Below are 13,660 nucleotides of genomic sequence, written 5' to 3' on the forward strand. Positions count from 1 at the left end.
GATAAATGGACTGAAGGAAATAAATAGGAAATGGTGTCACAAAATAGTTGTCCATGGGCTGGGGGAGGAATTTCACTTGTTTCCAATATTTAGAAGTAGCTTTTGTGAAAAGATAAACTTTAATCTGAGCCCTACAGGATGAAAAGAAAGCAGTGAAAATCTTATATGAACAAAGAAAAAAAAGTCTGTGAAAAAAACTTGTGATATCTGAATCTGTACAGTGATTTAAGAAACTGTACTGATGATACTTTCCTGACTCAATAAATGTGCAGAAGGTGAACTTTAGGGGAAACTGGGTAAAGAGCACATGGAACTTGATACCATGTTTGCATCCCTTTTCTAAGTATAAAAGTATTTAAACGTAAAATCTTTAAAATACTTTCTAATATTTTATCTGGGAACTTAAGTGAATTTAAGAAAAAGAAGAAGGTACTATGTGTCAGACTCAAATGTTCCTGTTCCAACACTTTGTTCACATTAGAAGCATGTGTTCACACATGAGATAAATGGAATGCAAAGCAGAAGGCAAAACAGAGCCAAGCTCTGTTATCTCTGTCAGTGTCCTTAGGGTGTTCTCCACTGCAGCTACAGGTCTACTGGGCAAAAACTGGGACCCAAATCAACCTTCACGCCCAGCTGAAACAGAGACATTTGGCCTAGAGACCAGTTTCTGAATCTATAGGTTTACAATCTGCATCTCCAAAGAGGGATGCCTATTATATAGTGGTTTTCACCAAAATCTGGCATAAGAAAAGGTGAAATTGATACACTGGGACCCTGAATGAGGCTCCTGCCATGCGTCCTCCCAGCCTCCCCCACCCAGTGAGCATCTGAGACCCCCCACAAAGCCCTTCTTTCCTTTGAGCCCCTGGCTGGCAGCAGCCAGGGAAAGGACATCATAAGATCATACCTGAGTAACTTGGCATCAAAGACCATTTCCACATCGTGGAGGACCGACGGGATGTATTTCAAAGCGGCCACCTAGGGGAAGCATGAAATAAACATGAGGGATGCTCAGATCTAACAACTCTGGGCTGGTGAGGGGGATGCTTTGTGACACAGCACAGATCAGAGGAGAATGACCTGCATCCTGGATACTGCTATAATGACACACAACTCTGTGGGGAGACCGGAACACAGGCGTGTTCTTTGTACGAAAAGGAGCAATCCCAGCTTCTATCTTCCAGAATGCAGTTAACATACTGTATCGTGACTGTACGCTTCACAGAGGTAGAGATGGCTGGTCAATTTCCATTTCTACACCCTCTTAGTTATGGAGTTTTGGACAAAATACATAACCGCTCTGATGCCTGAGTTTTCCTATTTTGCAGGACTACAGGGATTAAAACTGAGTCACCCAGAAAAGCACCAGGAGTATTTTGGGCACTCAATAAATGATAATTCCTATGATTAAGGGAATATGGTGTGTACTTGGATTGCTGTTGAAAGGGGAGATTTGTATTAAATTATTTATATTTTCTCTCCATAGTCAAAGAGTGGGTTTGTGAGGAATAGTGGGCATGTTTTAGCCCACCAGTTGGGCGAAGCCTCATGATGGGCTCTTTCATCTCTTCAAGTTAGTGGATGTACCAACAGGTAGGACGCGCACCCACCCCTGCCTGGCAACGCCATTTGCTCAGCAGCAGAGGAGACTACAACTTCAGGAGAAGTTAGGAGTTACACAGACAAAAAAGTCACAAAATCCAATGGAACTATTGTTTTAAAATACTTTTTATTTTTTACTATGTTTTAGACGTTCTGTTACCAACATATATCATCTTTAGCGATCAGACCAAAATAAAGAGTAAGAACTACTTTCTTAAAATGTCAATGCTCTGTGCTCACTTCGGCAGTACATACACCAAAAATGTTAATGCTAGTAACATATAAATAAAGGTCCTGCTTAAACGAGTATGACTATTCTTTGACAATTTACTGTGGGGTAAATACTACGCTGAACACTGTTAATGTATTATCTTCCTAACTATAATCCTGCAAGAGAAATTCTAGTTTTATAAAAAAGGAACCTCAGTCACATCAAGATTCAAGAAAAACCTCAAGGTCACAGAATTAGCAAGAACACAGTGGAGGATTCAAATCCAGCCAGGACACTCTTACATCCCTGCCTTATAACTTCAGCTGCCCAAACACTTCACTCACATGACAATCTCTGTCTCTGTCTCTGTCTGTCTGTCTGTCTGTCTGTCTGTCTGTCTCTCTCTCTCTCTCTCTTCTCGCTCTCTCTCTCTCTCTTGCTCTTTCTCTCTCTCCCTCTCTCTCCTCCGTATGTGTGTATGTGTGTGTTTGTCTGTCTGTCTTTGTCTCTATCTCTCTCTGTGTGTCTCTGTCTCCTCTCTCTCTTTCTTTCTCATCTGCCATCTGCCATGTATGATTTTTAAACATCATTACAAGTTTGAATACTCTGGTTTCTCTTCAAATCGCATAAGTCTTTTGCCTTTTACAAGTTTGACTTAAAAATCACACAAAACAGGATATTAAGGTGAAAACTGTCTCTGACATCCCCCATCTTTGTCTCAGCCCCATCTCTGCTCCACGAGTGATCACTGTTAACATTGTGGTGATTTTCTTTCCAGATGACTTTGAACAGATGCGCACATCAACATGTGTGTGCATGCACGTGTGCATGCATGTGCACCCATATAGGTACATACAGCTTGTTTTTGCAGTTAATGAGGGGCCACAAGGTTCTTGCCATGCGGTTCATGGAGTATACTCCTTTCATTTCCAGCCATGACTCAGCAGCGCCCAAATGGGCATGATAAGCCTCTTCAACCACCCTGCACATAGACTCCATGCCAGCTTCAATATTTCCTAATTAGGGTGATGCTAGGGACTGAACTACATCCTCAGTCCATTTTTAAATTTTTTTCAATTTTGAGGTAGGGTTTCACTAAGTCTACAACCTGCCAAGGCTGGGATCAAACTTGTGATTCTTCTCCAGCTGCTCATGGTGCTGGAATTACAGGTATACCCCACCACGCCTGCGAGGATTTCTTAATTATAGACCATGTAGTATTAAGATGTTTGACATTCATGTATTTGTGTACAATCCCTGCAGGATGGATTACTCAAAGAAAAGTTAGTGGATTAAAATGTGTCTAAATATACATTTGAATAGATCTTGCAAATTACCTAAGTAGAACCAATTTCTTTCTATTCTCCTTTTCACTGGAAGCTTGCTAAAACTATACATGCAAACTTTTAAAATTTTTGTTTATCCGAAGGATAATTTATAACTGTAATTTGCAACTCTTTAGTTGCTAATGCAGTAGGGCATCGTTTTATATTTATTAAGTAATTGTATTTACTTAATTGCTTGTTCATATTGTCTTTCAATTTTTCTTTCCATGGGTGATTTTTTCCCCTGTTGGTTTGTAGAAAGCCCTGTGCATGAAAACTTTAACCCTTCACAATAACAGATTTTGCAGGAATGTTCTTTTGCTTTTATATTGTTTGTTTCTTTTCTTTTAGCTTTGTTTATCATATCTCTCATTTCACAGAAAGATTTTAATTTGCATGTTGTCAAAGTTGTGAAACTGCTACTTTATAATTACTGGATTATGTGCCTAGAAATCTGTTCTTTATTCTTTCAAATCTAAATAACAGAAAACAAGCCAGTGTTTGTAAAACAGTCTCTACTTGGCACTCTTGATCCATATGATGCTGTTAAGTATTTTGTATGGAAAAGAGGGTAACATTCAAATAATTTCAGGAAGTACTGCTTTAAGCACAGATAAACTAGTGAAGCTTTTTGTTTTGTTTTGTAACTGCAGTATTTTTTGAGATTTTAATGTGCCACGATGCATTATGACTTTGCTCCAGGCAGTAACAGTATGCAGCACATCCCAACCTAGTTGGTCAGTAGCCATCATTATCAGGAAATGCCAAGCAGATGTAGCAAAATCAGACACCTGCAGGACGGGGTACAGAAGACAAAGGAGTGATGCGGGATAAGCAGAGGTCAACTGAAAGTGATAGTTGTGTGAAAGCTACACTGTTTAAACAATGAGCCATCCTTGGTCAATTGTTCTAACACTGTATTGGCCAAGCAAACACATCTCAGCCTACATTTCTCCCAGCATCTAAAGTTCAAAGAGACCAACATAATTAGGCCCATGTGTAACTTGAGAAATGGTAGTTCAAACACTTCTAGCCAATTGTTTGCTTGTAGGTCTTTAGGACCATAAGATTGCCAAAGAACTAGGTGTGAATCTCAGCTCTCTTCTTGGTCTTGGCAGAGCTAAGACTCATTTTTTATTCTCTAATCCTCAGTGTCCCTAAGAATTAATAAAATAAAGCCTATCTGGACCTGTGATGGGGTCTAGCATGCACTAGGCCTTCCCAGGTGAGGATGCCAAATCTCTCCACACCACATCTCTCCAGCACCTGCCTTCACTCTCCAATGCCCAAAGAACAATGTGGCTTCTCTGGCTGGGAGTGGTGGCGTACGCATGCCTGTCATCCCAGGACTCAGGAGGCTGAGGCAGATGGGTCTCTGTGAGTTCCAGGAGAGTCTGGGCTACTGCTATGATTTGTGTCTAGCTGTCCTCCCAAAACCTCATGCAGCCATGGGGAGGATTCCGGAGTTTGTGATTAATTCATGATCCAGTGCTGGAATTAAGGTGTGAGTACTGCACTTGCCCTGGAATGGATAATATGCATACAATGTGGGGAAGGGAGAGAGGCTTGCTGGGTACTGCAGCTGCTGCTCCTCCTTCTGCTCTTTGCTGGTTTTCCATCACCATGAACTGCTGCCCTCTTCCATGTGCCACGCTGCCTTAGTGCCAGCAGAGTATGGAATGAAACCTCTGCTAACTGTGAGCTAAATAAACTTTTCCTTTCTTAATTTTGGGTGTCAGTTATTCTGTCCCAGCAACAAGAGAGAAGTAACTGAGACAGCTACTTACTGAGTTCAAGGCCTGGCTGAACTACATAGTGAGACCTGTCTCAAAAGGGAACAAAAGTAACTTCTCATAATTAAAAGCAAAGTGAGAAAATGAAAACAGAAAGAAACTCCTCCATCAGTGAAGAATGTCAGGGTTTCAGCCTCTGCTAAACGCTGACCGCTTCCAAGAGCTGCAGACCTATCACCCTCAGGCTGTGGCATGCCACAGAAGTCTCACAGTCACCAGGAGTGTCCACAGATGCCCTTACCTCCACGGATTGGCTATTAGCCAGGAGGAGCGTGGCAGGTGGGAAGTGTAGCAGCACAAGGAGCCAATCTTCTCAGCTTCCCAGTCTGGGCTGGGAATAAAGTCAAAACTAAGGAGCTGTCACTTGAAACTCAGAGAGTGTTATCAACACCCTGGGAGACTATTAAACTTTCATCTGACCCAGTTGGGCATACAGAGCAGCAGTGGGCCTGTGATTTCCTTTGCAGGTGAGGACAGGCTGTCTCTGACTTTGAAAATTTGCCAAGACTGTTGTCACACCCAGCACTGGCCCTGGGAACTGTGTAGCTTTGCTGTTTCTGGGCCTATTTCTCTCATTACTACTAGTACTATATGTGAAATAATATTGCAGCATTATTATTTTTATCCCATAGCATATATTCCTGTATGGCACATAATTCTTAAAACACATTCATGCATAAGTACACACATAGATTATATATAAATATATATATATATATATATATTTGTATTGTTTAAAGTAAGTCCATTATTGAAATTCTATATATGTCAAATACTTAACATGCATGATCTTGCTTAATTTTTGAGACTACCATGAGTACATATTGTCCAACAATTTTACCAAGGAGAAAACGATGCCACAGAGAAGTCAAGTAATTTGCCAGAAGCTATGTAGCTCATAAGCTGCACAGCAAGGAAGGGGTTCTGACTGCCCAGCTTGCTGTTAACCAGCATACTCTACTGTTGCTTATCATACTTGGGCAAAGGTATTTCCTCTTGATAAGTGGGGCTTCAATAGGGGACAGAAGGCTGGTTTATTCAATAACACAGATAAACAGGCCCCTCCTACCTCTATCTTTTCTAAAAAAAAAAAAAAAAAAAAAAAAAAAAAAAAAAAAAAAAAAAAAAAGCAGTGTTTCTGAAGTCTTTCCATTTAGGGTCTCTCCATCACACATACATAAGGGGTTTCAAGAATGGTCATAAAAATGCTTGCTAGCTTGCATGGGTGGCATCAAGTGAATTTCCTAAATTAATCACCAACACGGGACTGTCTGGAAGGACAGGCACAGCCTTCAAGAAGTCCACCACGTCCAGACCTAGTGAGATCGGGACTGGACTGGCCCAGAGAGAAGTCAGGGGAGGCTCCTGGCGGTCAGTGCTATCCAGACGGCCTTCACTGAGAGCTGATTACTTTGGGCTCTGAACAAGCAGGAAAAGTTTAGAAGAAATAACAGAAATAAAAACCAAACAGAGGAACTGCCCCAAAATTCTAAGGGGACTTGTCTGTAGAGATTTTCAGGCTCCCCCCACCACACACACACACACAGCAAGAGTGACCAGAAGTGGTACCTACAGACTTCTTGCCAAAATAAAAAAACAAAGACAAAAACAAATAAACAAACAAAAAAACATGTCTTGAAATGATACACAACAATGAAAGAAAACTAGGCATCTTCCTTATTGGAGACCTTCAGGCATTTAAAACAGACATTATTCCCATCCCACTAATTTTCAATCATTTTACATTAGCCATGTGATGGATGGTCAAGAAACTAGACACACGCAGGCTCCAAAATTCACCACAGTATGACCTCAAGAAGGCAGCTTCGTTAGCTAGACAGGCTGAACTGCACCTGAGGAAAATCAACACAAGATTTTCAGCAGGCCCACTCACCACTGTATTCCTCAGATGTGAAGCCAGACTGTGTGAGCCCAGAGTTTAAGCCCTAATCCCCACCAAACCATAGTGTCATTTCATTACATGATAGTGCAGGCTGTCTTTTGGGAATGAGAAGGGAGGTGACATGTGCAGGCTCTAGAGTACGTGTTTGTCCATGGTGAGCAGCAGTCTACGCACACCTGCATCTGCACAATGGCCCTGGGAAAGGCCATGCTCTGTGCTTCAGTTCCCTCATCAGAAAAATGGACAGGTCCGCATCAGGGAAATAAGGCCAATTATCTAACCTTACAAAGTTGACGTGCGTATCACGTGAAAAGCGGGAGCTTTTGGTGTCACCACAGCTTCCTCAGTGAGACAGAATTGCATCCTGCCTGTCATTGACTCCATCATTCCCAACTGGTACCGTAAGTATGGAGTACACCACTGAGAATGAGCTCAGATTAAAGAAGCCCTTAAAGTCTGGGGTAAAATTCTAAAAAAAACATGAGTCTCAATCCCCTTACCCCTGGGGTTCAGCCACACCCTGTGGGCACTTCAAGAGCAGATCATGTTTTCTTTTTAGTTTGTATGAACATTTTACATCAATTAGCAGAAAAAGAAGAGGCATTTTAAAGTATCTGGGACAGCACCTGCCCATCTTGACTGTTTAGCTTTGATCCACCAGCCATCTTGCCAGATGACTTGAGCCTCTACTGAAATGCCGCCATTGTTCAATGATAACCAAAAGAATGAACAAGGGACTTATACAGCCTCAATTCTAATATAAAATCTGCTGGTTTTAATTCAACTCCTCTAAGCCTTTTTTGCTCTCTGAAAAGCAGAGATAAGAAAAGTCTTTGCTTTATAACATTGTTGTTCTAAAGATCAACTGAGCTAACAATATATGTAAGATTTTAGCTCAACAACTTGACATATAATAAATGGTAAAAACATTTTTAAAAGGTAGAAGCTAGTATTCATCCTTTCATTCATTCAGTCCATAGACATTTGTTTGCGCACTTGCTGGCCACCATTGCCCCTGATATTGGGGATGCAAAAGCGCTTGTCTTCCTGGATGCTCTAGTGGCTTTTTCAGCACAGTGGCAGAGTGGTGAAAAACACACATCATTCAGTATATCTGCTCACTTAATTTTACTTGTATGATCAAACTGAGAAATTATGAAATATCCCAGATCTTTTTTTTTTTTTTTTTTTTTTGTATTTTAGGGAAGTGCCTCCAGTGTGTTCAGGGTCTCACTACTAGATTGAACTCCTAGTGATCCGCCTGTGTACAGCCTCCCAAGACCTGGGATTGTAGGTGCGCACCACCACGCCCAGCCTCAATCACCATCTCAGTGTGCCCGGGGGGCGATTGAAACCCTGGATCTTGTGCCTGCTTACAGGCGCTTTAATCCACTGAGCTAATTGGCCAGCCTGAAATATCCCTAATCTTAAGAGGAAATGAGCAAGCTGGCCTGTGTGATGTCACCACTTGCCCTATACCCGCATGGGAGCTACATCCACTTTAGCACGTCTGTTTGCTGGCCCTTTCAATCTGATGTGGGCTTTATCAGCAATGCTTGTAGAGCTGGCGCACACACGGACTTCTGAGCATGTGACCCATTGTTGGAAACACAGGGACACCACTGGCCTGAGTCACTTCTGTTGTAGAGGGAATATTGGCTTTGAAGTCAGAAGACTGGAGCGGGGGCAAGTTCTGGCTCCACTGCCAAGGGTGGATGTGGCTTGGGATGAATTATTGAGGCTGCCTGTGGACATGGAGGAGAGTGGTGTCTTGTGGATCTCTAGCAGAATTTAAAGCCCTGTATGGGAGGAGCCCAGCCCCATGCCTAGCACACAGTAGGCACTGGAGCAAGATATTTTTCTGGAAGGTGTTTTTACTGATCTTTCTACCCTCTTTGAACTGCTTGGTTTAAATTCTCCATGGTTTCTCTTCTATGGGAAATCCAAAGTATAAATAAAGAGCAAAATAAAGGATGGATGATAGGAAGGAGGTGGCTTTATCTTTCTCTAACAGGAAGAGGATCAGGGGATGAAGGAAGGGGAGAGACAAAGAGGGAAAAGGCACAGAAAGGGAATTATGATGAGCTATGCACATGTACCAACTCACTACAAGGAGTGTAAACACTATGTACTATAAACATGTACTGATAAAAAAAAAAAGAAAGAAAGAAATTCCCCATGGATTTTCGTGAGCTGCTGCCATACCAATTCTGAACAACAAGGGAAATCACCAAAAGCACTTTACAAAGGCCAGATGAGCCTTAGAAAAGAAAAACAACTTGCTTAGGTCCCATATCTTGCACTACGCAAAGCTGGGGTTTGAACTAGATCTGCTCTACTCAGAACTAGAGTGAACATGAATAGGGGTTTCCACTGGAAGCCTCTTCCTAGCTGGAAGTGTCTAAGCTTGAACCAGGAACATCAATCACGGCATTCTTACTGGCTATTCCACCACATCTACGCCAGATGTGACTAGTAGATCACAGCACTCTTCTCCACCATGCTCCCTGCAGTCTCAGAAACCATCTCCAGTCCCCTTGAAACTGTGTTACTTGATGAAACTTTTTTACCGATCAATTCTTGTGGATTTATTCTTATTGAAATGTGTGCCTATGTTTCTTGATCTCAATGAATAACTGGATGCCCTAATGCTAGCTTCATGTGACAAGCTTAGGAATACAAATTCACCTTCCAGCTTCAGTTCTACTAAAATACACCCCAAAGCTTCTGTTTTGTGAGAACTTAAAGGAGGCAGGAGTTTAAGTGACTAAAAGCTACTTAAACTAAATTCGATAAGACTCCTGTACTTGGTGCTTTATACATCTCACTACCTGAATTTTCTCAAAAAATCCTCTAAATTCAGCCCAGGTCTTCCCAGTTTTCAAAAGCACAATGACCTAGAAATGGAAATGATGCATCTAAGGTTAGAAGTCCATGTATCGGTGCCTGACTTACCACACAGGTCTCAATCTCAAAAGCCAAGGCTCTCCATAGCAAATGCCAAAATCTGAGAAATATTTCTTGAGTGGAGTTTGCTACCATTGCATGACCTTGACGCCCTGTCTTCAGTCAATGCCTCACACACTTCAATAGCATTACATGTTCTTCCAATGGTGCTGCTTTCCAAATTTGAATATGACTTTAAATCCTCCTTTGATAACTTTTCAACAACCATATAAATAGGTAAAAAGCATCACTGGCTTTATGTAAATCCCTGAAACTAAATTTGGTCCTTAGAGCAAGTTTAAAAAAGGATAAAGCCCCTTTTCTACAGCTCAGGGGTAAAAATCCATGAGAGGAAACCAGCATAATCTGGCCCAAATCATGGAGAAAATGAGGCACTTCTAACAGTCGCACACACAGTAAGAACTGGGTAGAAATACTTATGCCCAAACCATAACAATCACATTAGCTCTCTGCATTTGCATAGCATTTTATAATTTGCTCTTTTGCAGACATCATTCGATGCATTCTCACCACGAAAGTGTGAGGTTTTATAGGTAAAGAAATAGACCCTGCAAAGTTCCATGACCTGCTTGAGGTCACAGAGCCAAGAAAAAAGGGCATTCTTATTAACCCAAGGTCCTCCAGACTGGAAATACCATCCTCACATGTTCATCTTCACTTCCTTGCTTTGGTTCTTTCTTTCTTTTTTTTTTCCATAATTTTATTGAGAGATAAATAGCAATGAGACAGTTTCAAATCAAATTGGTAGGACAGTTTCAATAATTAACACATTGCATACTCTCTTCCTAGTGGTTATTTGCTGTACAAAATGCAGACATGATATCCTATTTACAAACACTACTAGTACAAACCCCTCTATTCATTAAGAGAATGTAACTATATATCTATCCTAACCATTTTGAATACACAGATACAAAATGGACATTCATCTGTATCCCCCTTTTTGTTTAATTCTGTCACTTGAATATTATAGGTGTGTTAACTCAGCAAAATATTCTAAAAGAGTCCAGTAGTTCATAATAGTATTGAATCTTCCACTTGACCGGCAATGTCAGAAATTATTGACCTGAGTCCCCTACAGCTCAACATAACAGCATGGCTTCACTTCTTATACTTCATTTTTATAGTTTTCTGCTGGATAGTTAAGATCAAGGAAAAGCAGGACCTATGCAACCAGAGTTGTAGCTTTTGGATCTGATAAGGTCAGTCAAATCCCCTCAGGATTTATCCTGAGATCCTATACCTCAGATTGTAGATCCTTTGTCAGTGTCAGCCATGTGGATGAGTCACGGCCATTGCTTGGCCAGTGTGCTCTCTGTGAAAGCCTGAGAGAATGTTTTCTCTCCATGTGACTCTCCTTATGCACACTCTACATTATCAATCACTTTCCTCTTTGGCCCCATAATCTCCTTGATCAGAAAATTTGGGATACTACTGAGTTACATGATGTTACAGTACAAGCTCTCATATGTCCTGAGTCTTAATTGACCTTGGAAAGCTAGGGCCAAAATATTGGCTTTCCTTGAGGCCCTCCTTTTTCTCTAATTTTGGTCTGCAAACTTTGGTTGTTAACCCTCCAGAAGAGAAGCTTATTGTTATTGCCATGCAACCTAGGCTGTTAAGCTTAACCGCACTATCTGTCTGAATATCAAACATCTTAGGCATGGAACAGGTATTTTTCATCAAGTATTGATATGTTGAACTTTAAGTCCCAACAGAATATGATGAAAAAACATTTTAAAAATTAAAATATATTTTAAGGCAATGATCCTGAGAATCTTCAGAAGATTTTTGAATCTAGCAGTTAATTGGAATGATTCTCACCCTGTTTAACTATATATACAGACACCTGTGAACTAAGCAACTGCACTGAAGATGGCAATTTATAATAGTAGGTTCATGCTTGGAGTGCCTGCCATTCTGGTCTTCTGAATATGGCTGCTTGTCAGTACATGCCAGTTGCTGCCATGCTGTCTCTTGGGTAGATGATGGTTAAAAAAGAAGGAGGTAGTGTATGAAGGCAGGAGACAGGAAAAGGAATGTTGCAGGACTGTCCTGCTACAAGGTTGTATATGGTTAGATTTCTGGACTTATGTGTAAACATAAGAATTATATAATTCTTTATGCCTAGCTTTTGTTCTTTCTTTTCCCACCTTTTTACTCTTTTACTCCCTCTGTCCTTCCTCCAGGAGGTAGTTCATGAAACTAGGAGTGGCTCCAGGGAGCCTCACTCTCTCGAGCTTTCTCTTTCTCTCTGTCTCTGTCTCTGTCTGTCTGTCTGTCTCTCTCTCTCTCTCTCTCTGTCTCTCTCTGTCTCTCTCTGTCTCTCTCTGTCTCTCTCTCTCTGTCTCTCTGTCTCTCTCTGTGTGTGTGTGTGTGTGTGTGTGTGATACTTCTACTTCTTTGAGTATTTGCTCCTTTCTTTTTCTCATTCCTAGCTTTCTCTGTTTGCTCATCACTTCTGCTTATTCACCCTGTTTTTTTCCTTAGAGGCTCACCCAACTTTGGTCACTGGTGGCAAACCTTTCAGAGCTGTCAATAAGAAGCAGTATGTTGCAGCACACATACCAAAGGTAGCCTTTTCCATTGCAACTGGTTGTCCTGAATCTCCTAGCACTGTGTAGCTCATTCGCCATGAGCTCAGCTGCACCCAGTTTGATACAGATGAGGAGGAAGTGAGAGAGAGTCACTCCTTGTTGCTCCTTGTTTCTGTTACCCCTTTTGTTATAGAATGATGAGGTTTGTAGAACTATGGGAACAACACTTTTTTAAAAACAGTAAATAAAAGGGAAGACCACACCTGTTAGCCTGAGGACCCAGCAAATCCCAGGGGCAACATCAATATCCACAGTAAGTGCTCAGTGAAGTGTCAGGACAGTAGAATATAGCGTGGTGGTGAAGCACTTACGGTACATGTGCTGCAGCAGGCTGCATCACTGAAAGCTCTAAAAGGTCCTCCATCACTGACAGAATGGTTGGAGCAAGGTCTTTGGAGCCAGACAGGAACGGAACTGAATCTTAGCCACACCACTTCCTAGCAATGGAGACCTGAGGAAGCCTTATCAATCAGCTCAGCTTCAGTTTCTTCATCTGTAACCTGGAACTCATGAGACTTGTTGCTGGACTTGGGAATTCATCTACTGCTATTCATTAAGCATTCTTTGGTATGAAGCTAATTCTAGGTACTAATGATATAATAGTGAACAAGACAAAATCCCCTACTACATGAGAAAGAGAAAGAGAGACAGAGAGAGACAAAGACAGAGAGAGACAGAGACAGAGAGACAGAGACAGAGACAGAGACAGAGAGACAGAGAGACAGAGACAGAGAGACAGAGACAGAGAGACAGAGAGACAGAGACAGAGAGACACAGAGACAGAGAGACACAGAAAGAATGGAGAACATTCCAGTTGTTAAACCAAAGGAAGCCATGAACGTCACATTAAAATCACCTGGGGAGCTTTTTAACTCCTCTTACCCTGGTCACACTTCATACCAATTAAATTAAAGAGTCTAGTAGTGGTAACCAGGCATCAGAATTTGCTAAAGATTCCCAGGTGATTGTAATGTGCACAGTTTGGAACCTACAGCCTTAGCAGAGAACAGTCCCTAGACAGACGGCTGCCTCTGCCTCTTTAATGCCATCCCAGCTAAACATGTGTTTTTCATTCACTCTAACTGGAGGCTAGGCCATTCTGAGCAAATGAATATTTAAATTAGCAACTAAAAGGATAAGGTGATTGGAGGAAGAAACAATGTGCATTAATTCATTATTTACAAAAATGTGTTTGGGCTTTCTTTGTCCATGGCGTACCTGAGATCCTTAGCCCAATGCCTGTGAAGCAGTTCTGTGAC

The 13,660-nt window shown here is 41.5% G+C and overlaps 1 protein-coding gene across 1 annotated transcript in view; it reads right to left on the reverse strand.

Moving 5' to 3' along the window:
• Window positions 1-13,660, reverse strand: part of Dock2 (dedicator of cytokinesis 2) — a 478,084-nt gene that overhangs the window by 344,005 nt on the left and 120,419 nt on the right. Inside the window, exon 24 of the mRNA XM_004637060.2 lies at window positions 911-981. Coding sequence (XP_004637117.2) covers window positions 911-981 — 71 coding nt within the window. The remainder of the gene's footprint in view (window positions 1-910; window positions 982-13,660) is intronic.

The sequence above is a fragment of the Octodon degus genome, unplaced genomic scaffold, assembly GCF_000260255.1.
Source record: "Octodon degus isolate 3935 unplaced genomic scaffold, OctDeg1.0 scaffold00085, whole genome shotgun sequence".
Lineage (NCBI taxonomy): Eukaryota > Metazoa > Chordata > Mammalia > Rodentia > Octodontidae > Octodon > Octodon degus.